Raw genomic sequence first — 23,178 nt, forward strand, 5'->3', positions numbered from 1 at the left:
AATGGATGAGTTGGGTGCCATGATGCGCTTGATTTGTCTGTACTATTTGAACCACCAATGGTAGGTAAGTTAGTAGCAATGCCTGTTTAATGGTTTATCTCCTTCCTATCCCCTGTACAGGAACACACATCTATGGGAGGGAACATGAGGTTTGTCTCCAGCAGGACATCGCCATGACTTAACACAGGGAACCGTCTGGACCGTTCTTTATTTTGTATTTTTTATGTATTATTCTTTTGTTTTGTTATGTTCGTCAACTGTTTACTTGTCTGGTGTCGTTCACCCTCCTGCTACGAGGAACAAATTCTAGAATGAAGCAAGGGTATTAATTTTGGATAAAGACTGCATCTGTGTCGCACTGCCTGCTGTTCACTCCGTGTATCTCAAGTTACGGGCACACGTATTATTATCTGTAGCATTAAATCATTATTTTGGGCCAGCAGCCCAGCACACAAAATATTCCACACCAATATTTTTTAAAGAAGTGTGAAATCTACGTAGCCTCCTTGTCAGAGCAAGGTGTGTTTTTATGTTTTTGTCTTAATCAGTGAATCAGTTTTTACGTGCAACCTAATTGTTTCCGTATCGTCCCTTTATGTTGTGCTTTATTTAAAAAGTCTGTATTGATGTCGCGTGGCCGTTCTTAACTACAGTGAGCGCTTTTGAACTGTTAATTTAAACGTATCATTATTTGTACTTAAGTGATCTTTGTGTGAACACTCTTTAATTGACCTACTGGAAGAGTTGAGTCCTGTTGGCCTGGGATCAGGTGTTTCTGAAGTGCTCTCCATCATTTGTCACTGGATAGTGCTGAGAGACTGTATGAACTGGTGGCACTTTAGACCAAACTGTCTCTGATTAGACGGGAGCTTTATGAATAAGACATAAGGACTGGCTGTCAATAAGCTGCACTTAATGGAATTGCAGGATAAAACAGAAGCACCTTCAACTGGAAGCTGTTGTTTTGTTTCCCAGATCAATAAGCCAATGGCTACAAATAGTTTTTTGTCTTGGACACTATTTCTTGAATACAAGCACTGAAGAATGATTTTCAAGGACGATTCAGGGATGATGTTTAATATCGACTGACTGACACATTTTTTAGGGGTTTCTCAATCTTTAAAGAGCTTGCGCAATTTACTCCTCCAAGACTCCTTTGAAACGGCTGCCGTCCGCTTGTTAGCAGAAACCTCTTAACAGCCATCCAAGCTCTCTTCCTTCGCTAAACCAAAAGCAAGCCACCATGCGATCCCCAGAGCCGAGTCCTGTGCCATCCCCGGCAGAGGCCCTGCTCCACAGCCAGTTTGCAGACTGGGGCTCGGGCACTAACAGCAACGGCAACAGCTGTCCCAACAGCCCCGGCGGGCCCTCACCGGCTGCCTCCCCCACCACGGCACCCGTCTCCAACTATGCCCTGACCCTCACCCACACGCACATCCACATTCAGCGCCTGTCGCCGCGACCCGGTAAAGAGGCCCGCTTGCTGATGCCCCTGTCGGAGCTGGCCGGCTCCAGCTGCCCCCGGGCACCCGCGCCCCCGTTGCTGGTTCTGTACTGGTACCCCCCTGGCAAGAAGAGGAAAGGGGTGTCCAGACGCCGGCAGGTCAGGGCCTACCTGGCCGAGAGCAGGCCAGAGGCAGAGAAGTGGTCCCTGGCGGTGCAGTGTCTGCTGAGGGGCGTGGTCGTAAATCCTGAAACGGGTGAGTGTACATACTGTATATGCATGTATGTTAGTCCCCTTTTGTGAAGCTCAGTGCCTTTGACAGAAATGTTAATCCTAATTACATGATATTTGGGACCGTGATAATAGCAGGGGTTGACACTAAGGTCTCAGAGGCACTTGCCCGTCGGACAAGTACAGATAATTTTCTACTTGCCCAATGGTCAAGCCCACTTGCCCGAAAAGTAAATTGCCCATTAGAAAATGATAAGTTAAATGTAACACTTTAAAAATGTCATATCTCAATCTTGATCAAAATACCTACATAGTTATAATTGAATATGACTATGGGTTCACACCTATTTTATATTTTTAAGTGTAGCAACAGTGAAAACAGCACATTACATTATAGGTTAACAGTGCTTTTCCACATTCCACAGACCAGAAGACAGAGCGCTTTGGCCAGGTTCAGGTGTTTAGACAGATATCTCGTACTGTGTTTATCCACCTCTTTCCGCAGGAATTTACTGGAGAATATTTTGCACCACTTCTGGTTAACAGCAGACATACAATCACGCCGCGTCGCAGATGCAACCGTTGTGAGCTTGTAGATCACACTTCGGCTGCAGCGCCGGAAGCTCCGTGCAACTTCTGCGCAATGCACAATGGGATGTTGGAAAGTTGTGGATAGACAGTTGTGTCCCCTTTCAAACTAGCACTTGCCTGGTCGGGCAACCTGAAAGCAAACTCCACCTGCCCGAAGGTTTTATTTACCTGCCGGGGGCAGGTGGGCAAGTGTCAATGCCTGTAATAGTTATTTATTTGGTGAACAGAATTGTTTTCACATTGATGACGTTCAATCAACGTGTCTCTTGACTGCAGTCAGCTTGCTTTGCTAACAGTGTTTAATGTATAGCGGCACTAACAGGAGTCACTCTGACAATCATCGTCTTGTTACATGAATGAATCTCTGGTACTGTGTACTTGAAGGCAAATGAGGTCGGTTACCTCAGGTAACCAGGTTGATCCAGGTGTCTGGTTCATGTTTGCTACTGGGCGACCTGCTTTCTAAAGAGCCTTCATGTGGCCAAGATGGTCGTATAAATACAGCAGTGTTTAAAAAAGCTACAGTAGACCTTTATTGATTCCGCTGGGGGGTCATTTTGTTATTAATCATTTCTTATTAATCATTTTTCTTATTAATCATTTTAACCCTATATGCTTCATTGACCAGTGCGGCCCACAGATCGATATATACTGTAGTCCCCTCCTTTTTTTTCCCCTTTACACCAAATCTCTTTGCCGAAAATAGCTAATATACAAGCCCATAAATAACCTGCTGCTTTTTGAGGCGTTGTGACTCATGAGCTTCAGAGAACGTTCACCTATTTATACCAAAAGTTCACCTATTATGACATGCCCTAAGCCCTATAGGGATGCTAGTGTTCATGTTGTTCAAGAAGGATATGTAAATTAAGAGGAAACATGCCACATATATGCCATCGTAGACACCATAGATGCACTGAAAGACAAACTGGAGATCCATTGACGTTTCCAATGGAATGCAGTCAATGAGAGCCGGCTGTACCCAACCCATAGAAAAAAAAACACTTCTTAATGATCTTTGTCAGATAATCGGTTCAGGAAAATAAAAGGCATATTTCGTTGTTTTTTCTAATGTCCTTTTTTTATGTGCACACTTTCATTTTATTGAGGCATCTAAATAGCACAGAGTACGTTTCTGACACTATTTGCTCTGGCAGGATGGACAGCCCAGTCAGGAAGGGTTCTAGGTCTTTTATTTTCCTGAACTGATAATTTAACAAGAGCCGCAATCATTAAAAGATAGTTTATCCATAAGCCTGTCCACCCAGCTCATTGATGGAAGTCAATGACTTCCATGCATTCCATCGAACTTTCTGTCTCCAGTTTGCCTCCCTGTGCCGACGAATGCTGGTGAATCTGCCAGCTGGTATTGCTGCCTGACCAAGAAAGTGATGTTTCTCCCAACAGCCAACAGGAAGTCATACTTATTCCAATTTCCAAGCCTCTATTGGGAGTTAATCCGTTTGGTTTTGGATCAGGCACATTGATTTTCCAACTTACCCTATCTAACATTTAACCAATTCTCTCTCTTTTTCTCCATCCATCTGGGTTGTTATCTGTCCTGCACACATTATGGTCTGTATCATTCATTGTATGACTGAGTGTCCAGTGTAGAGACAGAGAGGGTGGGTCAGAGCTGCCATTTCCTACCCCTCCTACCCCTCCAATAAACAGACGGACAGATACCACTGTAGTGTCTACCCCTCTTGTCCGTGCGTAGGCCTCACCTTTCTCACCACTCCCATGGTTCTATTTACTCCAGGCACATCCGACTGCCCGACCCCGTCTGCGTTTTCTTCCTGTCTACTTCCTCCTTCCTATGCCCACTCCTCTACCTCTCCCTGATCCCCCTGGCTCTATCTGTTGCTCCTCCGTAGCAGGCTGCCATGCACATCCGCGTGCAGCTGATAACAGCCTGCCCTTTATCGGCAATTTGTCCCCTTTCTTAAGAGCCTTTCGTCTTCTTCTCGTCCCTGTCACACCTCCACTCTGTCACGGTACTGCCTGACATGGCGTCCACCGCTTTGCACGCCCACTTCCTTCCGCGATGTTCCTGTATGTGTGATTGAGCGAAAGAGTGCCGTTTGATCTCCCGCCCGGCATTCTTTGAGACTTTGGGGCGACAGTGACTCAGGAGGTAGAGCGGGCTACTTGGGAATCGGAAAGGTTCCTATTTTGATCCCCGGCGACCCCCGAGTTGGTTTGTGTAATTGTAATTGAGCAAGGCACTTCACGCCTAACTGCTCATGATGAGCAAGTTGGTGGCTTGCAGGGTTTCCCCCGCCGTTTAATGCACAAAGCACTCTGGATAAAGGCGCTATATTAAAAAATCACACCCGTGTGAACTGAGCGGTGGTTTACCCACCAACCCCCCCCCCCCCCCCCTTCCCCCCTGTGTGTGTGTGTGTGTGTGTGTGTGTGTGTGTGTGTGCGTGTGTGTGTGTGCCTGGTCTGGCCTGGCCTGAAAACAGCGCCCCTCCCTTAACATGTGTGGTCAGAAAAGGTACTACACAGGCTTGAGGCTACATACGGACGCACCCACCCACGGACGCACCCACCCACATACACGTACCTCTACACACACGGCCACGTATAGGAGCGGCGTGACCACCGCTCAAAAATCACGATTTACACACAAACAGGAATTTGGGGGCATGGCCAAGCCAAATCAATCAGTGTCCCGGAGGTGCAAACAACACCGGCATCTAGCCTTTGTGAGATTGTACACCGTGATTTAATTTTTCTGTCATCTGCACAAAACTGTGTTTACGTATTGTACACCATCTTATTGAAAAATTAAGACGGCACGTCTAAATATTTGTTTTTCATGCTCCAGAGCCACGATAAGGAGCCAAGTCAAATCCATTCAAGAAGTGCCTTTCGTTAGCATCTTCAACAACACTGACAGCGATTCCCATCGCTTCCCCTAGTCACACTTACTAGGGTGTGATGCATCTGTAGCTAAAAGAATACTGCATTTGTGAACCCCCCCGCCCCCATCTTGTCGAGTCTGAATAGTGTCATAACCACTTAACCCATTAAAATCGGGAAAGCATCTGTCATTTTAGATTTTAGCGTTAGCTATTCGAGAGCAGCAGATTCACAATCTTTGAACAGTGTGAAAACTGCTGATATAGAAGGCATTTGTAGAACTGGCTTCAGGTCTTAATGGGTAAAACCTGGGGTCTACCAGGGATCCATACAAGCTCACAATGCATCGCGTTGTGACACAATGTGACGAACTTGTAGATTGGCTATGTTCACAAAATGTTTGCCTACGATCTGCCCAGAATCGGCGGGGGACTGCCCCTTGGTTAGACCTCTATTTGGTTAGACTTAGGGTTTAGGGTTAGGGGTAGGTTTAGACATAGCTTTACTGAGGTTAGGTTTAGGTAGTCCGGGGGTCAGCAACCCGCGGCTCTAGAGCCGCATGCGGCTCTTTAGCGCCACCCTAGTGGCTCCCTGGAGCTTTTTCAAAAATGTATATTTTATCGTCACTGTCGGGCAGAAACCTTGTATCTCCAAGTTTCAAATGTGTATGTTTTTTTCGCAAAGTAAAGCCCTGCTTCATCATACAAGACTGACGCACAAAAGTAGTGAAAACAGCCGATCTACAAGCACATAATGCCTCGCACCGCGAGGCGTTATGTGCTTGTAGATCTGTTTAGTTAATGTTAGTTAGTTTAGTTTAGTTAATAGTTTAGTTAATGTTTTAAATGCTAAATATAAAACGAAGTTTTGGACACACAAGGTTTCCACCCAACAACGACGATATATAAAGCTTTTATAATTTTTGCGGCTCCAGACAACATTTTGGGTTGCCGACCCCTGAGGTAGTCTAACCAAAGGGAGGTCAAACCAATGACATGTTACCAATCGGCGAACTAGGGTTCATGTGGTTAATAATGACTGATAGATATTGGATACGCACCTCTCTCTGGCACTCTCAGTGATGGCTCATCTGGTTTCCCCACACCTGGGTACTGTGTGCTATCTTTGTCTTCTTGAGTATCCTACCTGAATGTAAATGATTCATAGACGCTGCATCCTGAAGAGCAGCAGCAATGCACAGCAGGAGGCAGATCCTATGACATGAACAAGCAGGATTGAACTTGGATGTGCCAGATAGGCCAGTCACAATGATTACATCATTGTCTAATCGCAGTTATTTGACATAATTGCAGTTATTTCGTCATAATCGTCATAATCGTTTACATGTTGAAAAATGTTCATATATGTTCAAACATTTTCATGATGCGACACGTTGTGAGCTTGTTGATCGGCTATTTCCACTATCAATGTTCTTTTTTTACGTATAAAGTTGTCAAACATGTCAGTCGTTTCTTTGTATATTTAGGTTATGTGTCATATCTGCCATGTGCAACTTCAAAGCCTACAAGCCAAACAGAAATGTAATTGTCAACGACAAAAACGCAATTAAATCGTTAATCGCAATTATTTGAGTGACAATTAATCGTCATGTAAAAGGTCATAATCGTGACAGCCCTAGTGCCAGAGGTCCCAGGCCGAGGGAACTCTGTAACGACAGCTAGGGCGCTTTTCCACCGGCAAAGAACCGGTTCGGGTTCTTTCTCCCGCCTATGGGATGAACCAGAGGTGAGCTTTTCCACTGAGAACCGAGTTGGTTCCGAACCGTAAAAGTTGTTTCGGAACGGGAACCACAAAATCCTTGGTTCCTCTGGTTCGATCTGGTGGAAACGCAAGCCGGTTCGCGGCCGGTTCGCAAGAACACACCAAGGTTCCAAGAAAGTTGAACGGCACTGGTTCTTGAAACCAAGGTTCTTTTGGTGGAAAAGGCCCCCTAGAGAGGTTGATGAGTCTTAGCAGTGTAATGACAATGCTCGTCCACTAAACATCCATACTGTACTTGACATGCCTCCAAATTGTTGTATTTCCTGTAATTGTCCTTAACCCATTTAGGCCTAGAATTAGAAGGATTCAAAAGACACTTATAGAATCGGGTCAAAATTCTAATGTTCACGACTTTTCAAAAATAGCAGATCTACGAGCTCGCAGCGCGGCACTCGGTGCCGCGCTGTGAGCTTGTATATCTGCTATTTTTCAATAGTTAAAGCATAAAATAATGATACACAAAATGTGTACCCGTTCTAAATGGGTTAAACACACACATTTACAACATACCGCCATGTTTTGTTCGGCCCTATTTTCAGTAATATATGAATATATTACGTTGTGTTTGTAGAAATCTGCCTCTAGTGTAGAAGTATTTTAAATGCTTCCCGGCCATAATTAGATATTCCCCAGCCATAATTATAGTTTAGCTTACCTCATCGGTAGCTTTCCTTTGCCAATGCAGTGTGTTGCTGATTATGCCCAGCCCTTTGCTTAGAATCCAGTTCTTCTCACACCACATGCGTTATGTAATGGACAAATATATTTTGCATTTCAGAATTCACACGAAGTCTGCTACCTCGACCCCGACGACTGATGCTATTGGTCAACCCTTTCAGTGGGCGGGGCCAGGCGATGCAGTGGTGTCAGACGCACATCCTGCCGATGATCAGAGAGGCGAACATCAGCTACAACCTGATCCAGACAGGTAGCACGCACGCACGCACGCACGCACACACACACACACACACACACACACACACACACACACACACACACACCCTGCAACATCAGTTACAACCTGATCCAGACAGGTAGCACGCACGCACGCACGCACGCATGCACACGCACACACACACACACACACACACACACACACACACACACACACACACACACACACACACACCGCAACATTAGCTACAAGACCAGGTTTTTCAACTTTTTCAGGCCAAGGACCCCTTAGTTGAGAGAGAGATGAAGCAGGGACCCCCACAACCTTTTCATAGATTCCATATACCGGTAGTTTCATCGCAATCTTCAGTGTATTTTGGATTCATTCATTTAACCACTTGAACCATCAATACCTAATAAACTTCACCTTTCACTCTGTATTTATATTAAGTCTGCTCCTTTTCCCCTCTACACCAAACCTCTTTGCCGAAAATAGCCGATCTACAAGCTCAAAACGCCTCGCTCTGCGAGGTGTTGTGAGCATGTAGATCTGCCATTTTTGGCCAAAGTCATCAGAATGTGGACGCTAGTGTTCAAGTGGTTAATATAAAAAGGTTTCTATTACATAAAGATTTGGAGGACCCCCTGTAGTAACTCTGAGGACCCCCTAGGGGTCCCGGACCCCCTGTTGAAGACCCTTGATCTAGACAGATCTCATACATGCACACGCACGCGCGCACACACACACACACACACACACACACACACACACACACACACACACACACACACACACACACACACACACACACACACACACACACACACACACACACACACTTATTCACACACACTCACTGTCATACATCAAGTTTTGTTTGTGAGAAAGTTTGAGTGCCAGGGTGATTGAGGGTACACTTCCATACTGTCAAAAAAATAATGATTCCCAGGGAGGAAGGGGAGCCGTGGGTGTGTTTACACTCTAGTGTCAAACATCCATCTTGTTTTGCCCAATTTGATCCACCGAGGCAGAGCTGCAGAATGACTCTTCAGTGACGCATGCAGTGACTGGGCAGAATCAAATCACTATATTTTGTGGCCATCCACAATCACATCCATTTGAAAAAAATGATGGCTGATGCACAGACAAGTGGTAGCTTTTTACCTACCAAATAATGATCAACTTAGTGTCGAAGAAATATCAGTTTCCATTGGATTATCGTTGCCTTCCTGAACAGATTTGGATTCAGACTCATACCAAAAACACACACACACACACACACACACACACACACACACACACACACACACACACACACACACACACACACACACACACACACACACACACACAGACACACACACACACCAAAATCAGCTGCAACCTGACAGATAACCGCTTAAAGCTTCATACATCTTCGCATAACAAATAGTGAAAATAGTAAATATATCTACAATAGATTGTAGATAATACTATTTTAGCTATTTATTATTTATTCATTTTGGGGGGAGACGTCGCGGGATGTCATGCCAGCAGGTTTATTCATCGGCCTTAGCAGTAAATGCTGGGCTCTCATGTTATTTCATACATTTCAAAATGCTGACAAATGGGCAATAAATAGACCCCAGAACATGTATCTTTTCAGACCACATGTCTTTTTTCAAACCAAGAAATACACTTTCATGTCCACAAATTGAACGTTTTCTAATATTTTGTGGAAAGATGTGAGACGACAAATTCTGATCATGACTAGTATCTTTTATTATTGGCCAGTTGTTGTGACTGTGAGTTTGTGGCTGACCAACATTTATGAAGATGACAATTAACAAAACAAAAATATATTTTGCTTATCATTATAACAACCATTTATTCATGTGCAATAAATGTTAAATGGCTTTATAATATGAATAGTACTGTAATAATATCTTTATCGCCTCTTGTCTTGATTGTTTAAACATGATGTCTTGGGATGCTATATGCTCGATAACAGGCTTGATAAGCCCAAAGCTTATTGATACCGGGTACTCACTAAATGTGTTATCGTGTACAGTATGTAACAGGCTAGTGTTTCGAGCTCCATCCCTAGTTGTTGACTCCCATGTATGTGTTGAAACAAGTGCTTGATGTTTGTGCTGTGTTGTGCTCCCAGAGCGCCAGAACCACGCCAGGGAGCTCATCAGAGAGGTGCGCCTGTCGGAGTGGGACGGCATCATCATCGTCTCTGGAGACGGCCTGCTGCATGAGGTGGGTCTCCAAGGGACTGTGTGTTTGCTTGCTTGTATTACTATTAATACAATGGGATGGGACGATATGAAAATTTCATATCACTGTTATTGTGACCAAAGAAATCGCGATTTACGATATTATCGCGATAATCAAAATACCCCCAAGTAATTATCCTCAAAGTGGGGTCCAGGGACTCTGTGGGTTCCTTTTGGGAGGTCTAAATTTGACCCTTACAAGATTGTAACTCTGACAGTATACAAATACAAAAAAGTATGTAACTCTGACAGTACAAATGGACCCGTAAGGGTCCTTTTTGGTTTCATTTGTATAAGGGGAGTCCATGACATTTTAAAGTTTGAGAACTGCTGATTTAGACCAAAATGCAGGTTTACATGGATTCTGCAGTGAATCTCTGTATTAATTCAACAGGAGTTTTTTTTTTATAAGGCTCCCTCATTGTATCACGGTATATACGAAATCTCTGATAAGGCATTTCGTGGAGTATTGTGTCGTCTCAACGATATTTATCACCATATTTCCCTCCCCTACGTGTGTGCAGGTCATCAATGGCCTGATGGAGCGTCCGGACTGGGAACAGGCAATAAAGACCCCGGTGGGCATCCTTCCCTGTGGCTCCGGAAACGCCCTGGCCGGTGCCATCAACCACCATGCTGGGTAAGAGCTCCTCTCTGCACGTCGCTTCACCAGGGGCGTCACAAGGGATGGGGAAAAGTGGGACTGAGTTACTAGGGCCCAAGGTGGAGGAGGGGGCCTTAATTATTTTGATACTTAAGCTATTGAAAAATAGCAGATCTACAAGCTCACAGCGCGGCAACAAGTGCCGCGCTGCGAGTGTGCAGATCTGCTATTTTTGAAAAGTCGTGAGAAAGTGTGCAAATCTTTGAATATGTGCAAATCTTTGAATATACGTTATTTCAGTACGTTATACTCAGATTTTGCTTCTGGGGGGTCCCTGGAACTAAATATTTTGAGATGGGGGTCCCCCCCCTCCCCCCATGAAGAACATTCATGGGGGGGGGCCCGCAGTGAATCCACACATGGAATTTCTCACGGTGTGATTACGTACAAAGTCAATGCAAAGACACAAATCACGCTGCTATGGGAATTCTGCACCCACACACAACATTGTTATGGTGGTCCCAGATGGGACAGAAAACCAAACAAGGTAGCAATAGTGGTTAGTTCTGGGCAATATTGATATGGTGATATCAGACTATATCTTCTGGGGTTTTAATGATTGCAATATCATCATATGGTGCATTTTCCCTATTTATACTTCCAAAAGGGGGGGGGGGGGGGGGGGAATAAATCGTCACTATCGATTTTTATTTGGTAAAAAATTGTGTATTTGATTTTGATCTATCTACAACCAATTTGCCCTCCATATTCACATCATCCAAGTATTCTGTGTTTGCGTTGCCGCTTATAAATCCTGTGTCCTATTAACTCATTCCCTGCCAGGCCCGATAGTCCCGAGATTATTCCAATGTCTTTCCCCGCCAGTCCCGAGAATAAAAAAAAAAAAAAAAAAAAAAAAGTTAAAAAAAAAAAAAAAAATTGACCCCCAAAAATGGAGTAGGCATGATAGCAATCGCGAAATTGCATGTTTAACCCCCATAGCAACCCCATCTTTCAAGCATGGCAGCCATTTTGGCAGCCATCTTTGTTAAACATAGTGGCTGTTATCTCATGAATGCCTGAACGGATTTCCATTCGGATTTTTTTGTTTGAAAGCTGTGAGCAATGTGGACACACGTGGTGCATTATCTAGGCATGGGTGTGCATGATCCGTGCACACCCAATTACATGGAAGTCTATGGAGACGAATGGCAGGTGGGAGTACGGAGGTATGTTAAAATGGCGGTCAATGTGTTAACAATAATCCGGGTAAGCTCTTATCCCACCTACGCAAAACTAGGATAAGTTTCCTGGGATATTCTAAATCATCAAGGATAGTGAAAAGAAAACATTATTCCATGATTTACTGATGGATATTGTAGTTTGACTCTGCTGTTTCAAGTCATAGTCGTGAGTTAACAAAATAAAAAGATATATATATACAGTATGTTTATATCGAACTTATAGGCCGTGAACTTATCGAACTTATAGGCTGTGAACTTATCTGACCCAACAGCTGCTGTAAAACTAGGTTGATTATCAACGGTGTGATGAGACTTGTGTATAATATCAGCTGAGTCATGTGGAACAGTGAATTTGTCAAGCCGTTTATACATTTGTCAGCCTGGATCAAGATAAATAGCCACTCTGTGAAGATGTGGAGGGTTTAATCAGTGCTGACCTTAGGACTCTAGATAGACCCCTCCACACACACACACAACACAGATAAGTTTGATGTTGATATCGCTGTTAAGTGATTGCACCGTGATAGTGTAATTGTAGAACTTACATAAGTGGTCACTTCCTCTCGATGACAACAAGCTGGGTCGCCGCTGACCTAGTGGTTAACCCAGTGGTTCTCAACGCCTTAAATTGTCACTTTAGAAATGTGCAGATACCCTCTATACACTTAAACCTTATGTTGGTTTGTTTACTGTTGAGTGAGAAAACAATGTTGCACAATCATCTGGGGACCCACCAAAATGATTTGGGGACCTCCCTGGGGTTCCCGACCCACATGTTGAGAACCACTGGGTTAACCCATTCAGACCTGGAATGCATCCGTGACACGATAAGACTTGAACCCATTTAACCATTATTTTATGCTTTAGCTATTAAAAAAATAGCAGATTTACAAGCTATACATATTTTGAGACGGGACGGGGGGGGGGGGGGGGGGGTCTCAAAATATGTTTAGGTTTCTTGTGGGCGTTATTTGCAGAATAACACTGTGCTACGCAGCAGTCGCAAGGTCTTTGTAGTGGTGCTGGGCCACAACGGAAGGATCCAAATGATAATCTTCAAGAGACAATAAAGTGGCCACACACACTGGTTGCCTAAGTGCCAATATTTTATTCTGGACGCAGAGTAATGAATATTTGCAGAATGAACCACACATCCTTTAACTTAAATCTGTTGGGCTGTCTCGTGTCCTCGGCAAAGAGAAAACAAGCAGGTTTTCTTTATCTCTGATCTAGTTATCTGACCGTAAGTATATCTGTAAAGAGATAGAGAAAGGACTCTGTCTTGGGCTGTTGTCTGTAGAGGCCCAGCTTTTATCTGTATCTGCGGGCATTCCGGGCAATGGTGTGCACTTTCACAGTTTGTTCTGTTGTTCCTCAGTTATGACATGTGCCTTCGCGAGCCACTCCTCCTCAACTGCTGCTTCCTGCTTTGTCGCGGCGGGGTCCGCCCCATGGACCTGGTGTCAGTGACAACCAGCCCCGACCCCTCGCATCACGGCCGCGGACCCACCTCCCGACGACTGTTTTCCTTCCTGTCCGTGGCCTGGGGCTTTGTGTCCGACGTGGACATCGAGAGTGAGAGGTGTGTTTGTGTGGGGCGGAGGTTGGGACTGGAGACAGGCCGCGGTATGAGAAAGAGGGGTGTGTGTGTGTGTTTGAGAGGGAGAGATGCATTTGAGAGAGTAGGAGGTAGTATTTGTAACTGGAGCTTAATTTTGCTAAGTTCTTGATCATTTCTTAAAATCTAGTCATTAAAATATTTAATGGATGCACCATGTGTGGTGCCTACTTATGTTATTCCACACATTTTAAGGACTGAACGATTGTCAAACTGGATCCTCAATGCAGAGTCTTCTTCCCAGTGAATAAACATAACGTTCTGGATGTCTGGTAAAATACAGCTTCATGAATGTCCCTCAACTTTCCCTTGCAGGTATCGGGGCTTGGGCTCGGCCCGCTTCACTCTGGGCACTCTGGTGCGCATTGCGTCCCTGCGCTCCTACAAGGGCCGCCTGTCCTACCTGCCCCCTGACATCGTTACCTCGTCGCCCCCGCCCAGACGGCCCCTGTCCCGCAGCATCACAGAGGGCCTGGAGGGCTACTGCCGAACGCCCATCCACCGGACCTGCTCTGACATGGGCATCAGCGAACAGCTGAGCCTCCGCCGCGGCGAGGGAGAGCGGGAGCGCGAGCTGGAGAGGCAAAGGGAGAGGGAACGCAGGCGACGGCGAGCCCGGGGTGGGAAAGGCGCAGGTGTGGTCCGGGCCAGCAGCCTGGCAGAAGACAGGGAGCGCGAGGGGGAGGCGGAGATGATGATGACGGGCATGGAGGACGGGGAGGAGAGGCCGGCCGCAGGCTCGGAGGCGAACAAAAGGGACGGGAGGAGGATGGAAGGGAGCCTGGAGGAGAGGGAGGACGAGGGTCGGGTGGAGCAGGACTCGAGTGAGATGGAGGAGGATGAGGAGGAGGAGGAGGAAGGGGGGAGGGTGAGGGATGGGGGTAGCAGCGGCTCCACAGAAGGAGAGGCCACTGTGCAGGCAAGGGAGCTGGGAAAGCAAGGGGAGGACAGGGACCAGGAGGAGGAGTGTTACCCAGACAACCTGCAGGAGGCCAGGCAGGCGCTGAGGAAGAACTCGGCCCCTTCCAGCCAGATAGCCAACACTCTATTCAGCCAGCCACTCGCACTCAGCCAGGACGCCGACGCCGAGTCTGGACCGTACGGCCAGGAAGACACGGGTCTGAACGGCACGTACTACCCCAAGGACCCCTACCCCATGGATAGGGAACGATCCCTCACCATCTCCTCTCCCTTCCGCCACTCTCCCTTCTCCTACAAACCCAAGAAGCTGGACCAGAACCAGAACACTGTGCGCCCCAGGCCCCTCTCCCTCCTCCAGCACCCCCACTCCAACACCCTGCCCTCCAAGCTGCCCTCCCTGTCCCTCTCGCCCACCCCGCCGTCGTCGCCCTCCTGCGCCTCGCCCCGCTCCTCGTACCTCGCCCCGCGCCCCAACACGCCGGGCTCCACCTCCCCGTCGCCCACGTTCCGCCTGCCGGCCTCCTCGTTCAGCTTTGACCTCGCCGAGCCGGCCGGGCCCCTCGGCAGCCGCCCGTTTGTCTGTGGCCTGCCGGCGAACTCCCCCCGGGACGACCTGCTGCCCCCCCTCGACCAGCCACTCCCCACCCGAGACTGGGTGACCATCGAGGGGGACTTTGTCCTGGTGCTGGCCCTCTACCAGACCCACCTGGGGGCGGACCTCCACGCCGCGCCCCAGGCGCGCTTCGACGACGGCCTGATCCACCTCACGTTCGTGCGCGCGGGGATCTCCAGGGCCACGCTGCTGCGGCTGTTCTTCGCCATGGAGCGGGGGACCCACCACACCCTGAGCTCGCCCTACGTCAGCCACATCTCCTGCAGGGCCTTCAGGCTGCAGCCGCTGTCCACGCGGGGGACGCTGACCGTGGACGGAGAGCTGGTGCCCTACGGACCACTCCAAGCACAGGTCAGAGACACTTCCACGTAGGGATGGGACGATAAGCGATATTATCGTTTATCGTGATGAAAAACAGATTTAATTTATGGTGATTTCGTCTTCTGTCATGCACTGGGATCAATTCACCTTTTATTTGCCGAGCTGCATATCCGGTACCACTTAAACCCTCTATTGGTAAAAGGTACTTTTATAAACAGGCACTTGATATAGTCTTTTTTTCACTCTATCAAATGTCTTTGCCGAAAAATAGCCGATCTACAAGATCATTGTGACCTTGTGGGCTTGTAGATCTGCAATTTTTTGACAGGATTTTCCGCCCCAGGATAATGGATTTTGATTATCACGATAATATCGTAAATCGTGATATTGTGACAACATTTTCTTTTGTCACAATAATCGTGATATGAAATTTTCATATCGCCCATCCCTACTTCCAAGATGTTTCCTTGTGCTCATTAAACTCTTTAGGGCTACTTTGGTCATTAGGATATGAGGAGTTTGAAAACAACTGCACTCGCAATAACATTAATAGTCTTTAGTAGTCTTTTAAGCTTTTAATGCAACAGAGCGGCAGTTACAAAAAACAATGCGTTTTTCGTCCTATTGGCTTTTGGCGTTGTCAGCGACTGCTTCTGCTGCTGTTGGATTAAAAGCTTAAAAGACTACTTGTGAGTGCTGTTGTTTTTATGTCGGTATTGCTTGAAATCTTCACCCGACTGAGTTCATAGACTACACCGTTCTGGTGCTGTGTAGTTGAGCAGAGCCTTTGACTGATGTGAGTTTGAGCCCTGCTAGGGTCACTCATGCTGAATGTACTGCTGTGGGCACACTGTAAAATTTCACCTGGGGTTTATCTCTTCTGTCTCTCCTGCACTCTTCCCTCTCAGCTTTCCTTCTCTCTCTCCCCCATACTTTCTCCTCCTTGGCTTTACCGCTCTCTCTCTCCAACACTTTCTTCTTCTCAGCTTTCCTACTGTCTGTCTCTCCTACACTTTGTCCTTTTCAGCTTTCCTCTATCTGTCCTTCCTTGGGAGAGTGTTTTTTACATGTCTTTCAGTCCGAGTGTATCAAAAAAAGCTACTGGGTTAAGCACTGTTGGTCAGACCAGTTTAGCATTCCCCAGGTTAGCATTCACCAGCGTCAGCAGGTTAGCATTCACCAACGTTAGTTTTACTGAGGTTAGGTTTAGGTGCACCTCCGCGCAGCCAATCACAAGCTTCCGCTGCCTTAACCCAGTTGCTTTTTTGATACACTCGGACTGAAAGACTGCAAAAAACACTCTCCCGTCCCTCCTACATGTTCTCTTTCTCAGCTTTCTTACTGTCCGTCTCCTACAATGTCTCCCTCATCTCCCACTCAGCATTCTTACTGTTGGTGACAAGAAAAGATATGAATTAGAATAGGGGTGCAAATATTCATTTATTTACATGGCGATTATCCTATAGAGATTATATTTAATGCTGTGTTAAGCGCTTTCTATCCCGTTTATTAATTATTATTAATGTTGTCAATTACTTTTTTGATTATATAAAGAAATACAGGTAGAGAAAAACGTGCTTCTCGATTAAACGAATCGACGCAAAACATTTGGGGAATTATCTTTTATAATAAACTAAATCGATTAGTATGTTGTTTAACCACTTCGTAGTGCAACGGATAGCCAATCTAGCGGCTTGTATTGAATTCTTTATTTTTATCGATTACCTTTTGAGCTTGTATGTCTGCTGCTTTTAATACTTTTGAATTTTAATCCTGAAAAGTAACGGTTTTGGACATATGAGGTTTCCACCCGACAGATAAGATTCAAATTGAATCAGAAATACATTTGTGAGGCTTGTCAGATATCTGAGCTGCCGCAGTCTGTTTTTAAATATTATGTAATCCAGTGAGACGAGAACGGGAACCATTTTTAATTCAGGCTCCCTGAGGGACGCTAAAAAGCTGTCTCTTACATTTATAACACTCAGCCTGAGAGATGTCTGCACGTGCAAGCAGGGGCGTCACTAGGGGGGGGGGGGGGGGGTCACAGGGCCCAGAATTTGGTGCGACACCACTGCGTGCAAGTGTTAAACATGTGTATAATACTCTTTAGACTTGGGAAAACTGGACCTGAGTTAGGTCCGTACTACACCAAATGTCATTGCATCAGGCGTTGTGCGCTTGTAGATCTGCTATTTCTTTATGCAGAATATGGATGCTAGGCAAATTGTTAATCACTTGAAATGGGAGCATATCGTTGCTGTTGCTGAATTAATGTTTGCTTTTTCCCCCATCCCACCCCCACCCCCACCCCAACCCCCACCCCCACCCCACAGGTTCATCCCTCCATGGCGCGCCTGATCGTCGGTGACCCCGGGGAGCAGATTACCAGATTCTGACGGGGGGATTTGCTGAGAAACGACCTGCTGATGGATGCAGCACTCTCCTGAATGATGTAATATCTGTTGGTATCTCTGCAGGGAGGGGGAGGGGGGCAGCCTGGATTGCAGTGTGGTTTTTAATGAAAAGGGATCACCCGCCACCGCCTGAGACATGAACGTAGGGATTTAATAGTGAATCTGAAAATGGATGGGAGAAAATAGAAAAACAAACAGCGCCTCATTGCACAGCTGTCGCATTACCATGAGCTTTCACACATAGGCCCCCCCCCACCCCCCCACCCCCATGACGCATTGGGGGGGGGATGATAAAAGCCAGCCCAGTCCCAGAGGATACCAAGAGGGAAGAACAAGTGAATGTTAATGGAATTGTTAGTTTTTTTGTTTGTTTTCAGTTTGCAGCGCATGTGTTGGATGCATACATTCTAGTATGCACGCATGCCGAGGAAGCACTACCTGATGTTTATTATGCCTTACAGTGAGTCCCAGATGACCCGAACTGAGTCTTGAGAAAGCTGTTCTCGGACAATGACTTTTATGTTAGTCGATCTTGGTCATTTAAAGGACAACTTCGTTTGTTTGTTTTTTCCAACAAGGGTTCATATTTTAGATTGTAATTGGAGAAAAGAAAAGATGAGTGTTCAAATGTTTTCATTTACTGCTTTCTATTGTTTTAGCCATTTTAGTATTTAGATTTCAATGGTTGTTCAATGGTTTGTTACTGTTTACATCGGTCCCCATAAGTCACATCTGCCCATGAAATATTGTGGTGCATCTTGGGAATGGGCTTACTGTGTCTAAAAATACACATTTAGCCACTTGCATGCAAATCAAAATCATTAAAACGATAGAATGACTAATGACTATCTAAAATGTGAACCCTGAAGTTGTCCTTTAAAAAAAGAATAAAATCGAACTCCTCCGTCCCCTGGAATGAAATGCCTTATCCAACACTGGGACAATACAATCGATGAGACTTTGTCCTTTTGTTCTTGGGTACATACACTAAGAAGTCTAAAAATGGCTTTGCTCAACAGATCGCCACGCTGCACTTCGGTGTGCATCCGTCCGTCCGTCCGTCCCAGAAGAGCAAAGACTTTGTTATATGAACTGATAGAAGTAGGGTAGAGTCACCGTAACATTATATCACTGCAACACTACTCTATACTGTCCAGCACTATGTCTCTGTCAGTCGACAAAGACAGGGGGTTAGAAACCACTTGAATCCTATGAAAATAGCTGATCTAAAAGCTCTGGTGAGTTTGTAGATCATCTAGATACTTTGTGACTGTAGAGGGACACAAGGAGGGGACCTACTGTAGACCCCTGGGGGACTCCGTTAAGTCTAAGTTTATAGGGTTTAAGTGGTTAAAGGGAAGCACCCGAGACAATTCTTGTTTTGTTTTGTTTTTTCCTCATGAAAATGCCAGTCACGTTAGAGCAACACTGAAGGATCAATCTTTTCAGGGTTAATACAGTTGTCGGATCAATGGAACTGTTGAACAGTGACCATTACAAGTTTGTCTTTATTTTTTTTTTGTATAATCTGCCTGTTTTTCTTGGAAAATGGATGCATGATGTTGATGATGTTAATGTTGATATCGGATGTATAACTGAGACATTATCGAACGTTTAAAATATTGCCTGAGAAAAGCGAAGCTTCTCTTGTTAGTGGTTTTAGAGGCTGGCTCACTTTTTTTGAGAAATGTTCTAGAATCTTCACAACCAATGACCCCTCACTGCTAGTTCTCCTTTTTATTTGACTCCAGAAATGGTCACTTCCTCTCTCGTAATCTGCCTTGGGAAGTGTAATTCGGGAGATTCTTTTTTTTTTTTTACCTCTGTTGTAAATGTATGATGACAGTTATAGTGGATATTTTAGTTTGTTTTGGAGCAAAGCAGAACGCGGCAACACTAGCATGGGTTTTTAGATGTTTAGATGGACCACAAAATCCTGAGTGCTAATTTAACCACATAGACCTGGAGTCCCTCCCTATGTTGGCCATGTTAATGTTGATTTAAGGGGAACATTTAAATAACTAAAGGGAATAATTTACTAAGGGATGAAACAATTTACACAATTCTATTTCCCCCTAGCGATGATAAAACAACAAAACAGCATGGAGCAACAAAATGCATTAATAAAATGTTCTTTAACTACGGAACTAATTAATCAAAGGATTGTGTTAAAAGTTTAAAAAAAAATAGCAGATCTTAAAGCTCAGAACGTGTCGCAATGCACTGTGAGCTTATTAAGATTCGCTAGTTTCGCTATTTGTTTTATGATTAATTATACAGGGCTTAAGTGGTTCAGCATTATTTCGAAGTTTTGATCTTTGCCTATAATGATAAAATAGGGGCGCCAGGTTGAAAGTGGTTAACTCTGGGTCTGTTTTTACACTCTCAAGAGCCCTATTTTGCGCAGCGTCTTATGCCTTATATCTTATTGGGCCTTTTATTTTACCTTGAAAAACATTTTAAAATAATGAAAATGGCCTAATAGATCTACAAGTTCAAATGAGCTGTAGATCGGCTATTTTCACTGTTTTCAAATGTTTTTCAAAATGGTAAAAATGCTTAATAAGTTAGTAAATTAGTTATAGGGCATAAGACGCCGCCGCGCAAAATTGGGCCCTCAGAGTTCAACTAACACTGCAGACTTTAGCCTACTGTGAAACAATAAGAAGTAGAACTATACCAGAGCACTAGGATAATGATTTCTGGTTTATATGAAATGAATCACATGATATGACCTAGTATAGGAGGAGGGGGGGGCACTGAATTAGTCTGCACAAGTTTTAACGGGTAGGATTCACTGATTTATTCTGAATCTGTTGGCAGCTCTTAAATTCCGCTATTATAACTCAAAATAAAAGCAGTTTTCCTCCCAGTACGTTTATACAGTACATAAAATTAGAACGTAATGGAATAGCCATCTCAAAGACTCGTGTTCAGATGTTGCATAACTGTTATACTGGCTATGTGGCAGGAAAAATATCAATGTATCTGCTCCTGTTGAATCTAAAATGGTGTGCTGTGCGTGCTGTAGCTACCCTACTAGAAACTGTACGCTTGCATATCGGCCGAGTCTTTGTACATTTCTGGAATTAAAAAGTATTCTGCTTATGTGCTTGGTCAGACCCAACGATGAACCAGATGCTTATTTGTAGGTATCATTCAATAACAAAATACTGTGTTTTTTTTTTATCCAGTTCCATCCCCCAGCACCAACAAGAGCCTGATTTATATTTGGTTGCGTCACATGCGTGCCAGTGTTGCATGCAAAAATAAAAGATCTACAAGGAAGCTTACAAAGCGCTGATGTGCACACGGCATAGCAGGTGCTGGGGAACCATGTAGCAGTCACCATTGGAAGCAGTGTACACTTAGAACTAGGGATGTCCGATATTGACTTTTTTTTTACCCAGAACCGATAACCGATAATATCCAACTCTTAATTTCCAATACCGTTATTAACCGATACCGGTATATGCTAGTATAATATCTAGCTATCTAGCAGTGATTCTCAACCATTTGAATTTCAAGGACTCGCAGTTTGAAATGCATTAGGCTACTGACCCCCATTTAATGCCATGTATATATCGCCGGGACCCCTATTTATATTATAAAATTATATTAAGAGTGTAAGAGTGGTTCTATTTGTATACTAAGAGTTACAGACCTGTAATGGCCCATTTGGTTCCTTTTGTACACTCTAGATTTACAGACCCATAAGGGTCCATTTGGTTCCATTTGTACACTCTAGATTTACAGACCCATATCGGTCCCATTTGGTTCCTGACTAACATTTAGCTGGGGACCCCCTAGACCCCAAGGATCCCTGAGAGTCCCCAAACCCCACTTTGAGAACCACTGTAACACTTTGGCACACCCCTAACGACCATACAGTAAGAATCCTGTCAAAGAAAAAAGATATATATATATTTTTTACCAATACCGATGTTTTGCAATATTAATATTTGTGCTAATATCGGCCGGACGATAATATCAGACATCCCTTCTTAGAACGTATCTATTTTGTGTGTGCAAAACCGGTGCGCAAGTATAAATCAGGCTTATTCTGGTCAGGTCTTGGACAAATACCGTTGTGTTCTTACACCTTCCAGTGTGGCATATTTAATCTACACTATGGCCTTGAAAAGTCAACATTTTACTTTTTATTTTCTTGGTGTGCTGTAGGCAGACTACTCTCCAGTAATTCCACTGTACTTTTAGCACATAAAAAAAGCAGAGCAGAGAATTTCTGATCTAGACGGCTATCATTACAAAATGCAAGAGATTTGAATTCATTTATTGCAAAAAAAAAAAAAACAACCTGTTTACTCTCAGTTTTAAGAGATGTGATGATGACTGAAAACCTGCTGGACATTCTCTTTAGCCCTGCATTATTGGACCACAATGTTTTAAAGCAATTTGATATGACAATGTTCGGGAAGGGAGGGGGGGGGTTGGGGGGGTGTTTGACAAACGCCCTCCCTTTTATTGATAGTGCCAGTAAAATGTCTTGTCTAATAGTCAACTGTCTGTATGGAAATTGTAATTATTTACTAAAACGGATGAAATATAATATACGTATATAATGTACAGTTCATAGTTATATATGGTTTTGAATAAATTTAACTTGGAAAAAGTCCTCGAACAAAATCCTCTGCTGTGTTTTTTTTTTTTTACCTCCCAACAACTCCTCATGTTGTGTAGATTAGGGGTCTTCAACAGGTGGCCCGGGACCCCTAGGGGGTCCACAGAGATACTACAGGGGGTCCTCCAAATCTTTGTGTGGTAGAAACCTTTTTTCGCCTTTTTTATACTTGAACCCTAGCGTCCATATTCTGAGAACTTTACCCAAAAATAGCAGATCTCGTTGCGAGGCGTTGTGAGCTTGTTGATCGGCTATTTTCGGCAAAGAGGTTTGGTGTAGAGGGGAAAACGAGCCGTCTAAGTACAGAGTGAAAGGTCAAGTTTATTAAGTATTGACGGTTCAAGTGGTTAAATATCAGAAAACACATATTGACATGAATCCAAAATACACTGATGATTGTGCCGTCAAACAATGAAACTGTATGGAATCTACGATAAGGTTGTCTGCTTCATCTCTCAGTTAAGGTGTCCTTGGCCTGAAAACGTTGAAGACCCCTGGTGTAGATTGTGAACAGCCTGTGAAATATTTGGTTTCATGCTCTGTCTGGACAGAGGAAAATGGGTCTTATCAACAACATTCTTTGGGTATCTATTGCCATTGTGTTAAAGTGACCTAATATATATATACACACACACACGCACACACAGATTATCATTGGTCTGGTGTTTCACTTAGTTGCAATACAATAACAAGCATGGAGGATAACCTATTAGGAATGTGTCA

General features: G+C 44.6%; 1 protein-coding gene across 1 annotated transcript; it reads left to right on the plus strand.

The window, feature by feature from the left end:
• Positions 1-154: 154 nt before the first annotated feature.
• sphk2 (sphingosine kinase 2) lies at positions 155-22,228 on the plus strand. Its single transcript, XM_080748383.1, has 7 exons — positions 155-1,700; positions 7,698-7,847; positions 9,964-10,058; positions 10,600-10,715; positions 13,302-13,505; positions 13,857-15,426; positions 17,733-22,228. The coding sequence occupies exons 1-7, from the start codon at positions 1,244-1,246 to the stop codon at positions 17,793-17,795; spliced, it is 2,655 nt and encodes an 884-aa protein (XP_080604509.1). The 5' UTR covers positions 155-1,243; the 3' UTR covers positions 17,796-22,228.
• The last annotated feature ends 950 nt before the right edge of the window (positions 22,229-23,178 follow it).

This window comes from Nannobrachium achirus, assembly GCF_963921795.1.
Source record: "Nannobrachium achirus genome assembly, chromosome: 2".
Lineage (NCBI taxonomy): Eukaryota > Metazoa > Chordata > Actinopteri > Myctophiformes > Myctophidae > Nannobrachium > Nannobrachium achirus.

Excerpts from the sequence above, each read along its gene's own strand:
- sphk2 (XM_080748383.1), top strand. The coding sequence starts at position 1,244 with ATGCGATCCCCAGAGCCGAGTCCTGTGCCATCCCCGGCAGAGGCCCTG. Across the intron at positions 1,701-7,697 it reads GGTCGTAAATCCTGAAACGG|AATTCACACGAAGTCTGCTA; the intron begins GTGAGTGTACAT and ends TTTGCATTTCAG. Across the intron at positions 10,059-10,599 it reads GAGACGGCCTGCTGCATGAG|GTCATCAATGGCCTGATGGA; the intron begins GTGGGTCTCCAA and ends ACGTGTGTGCAG.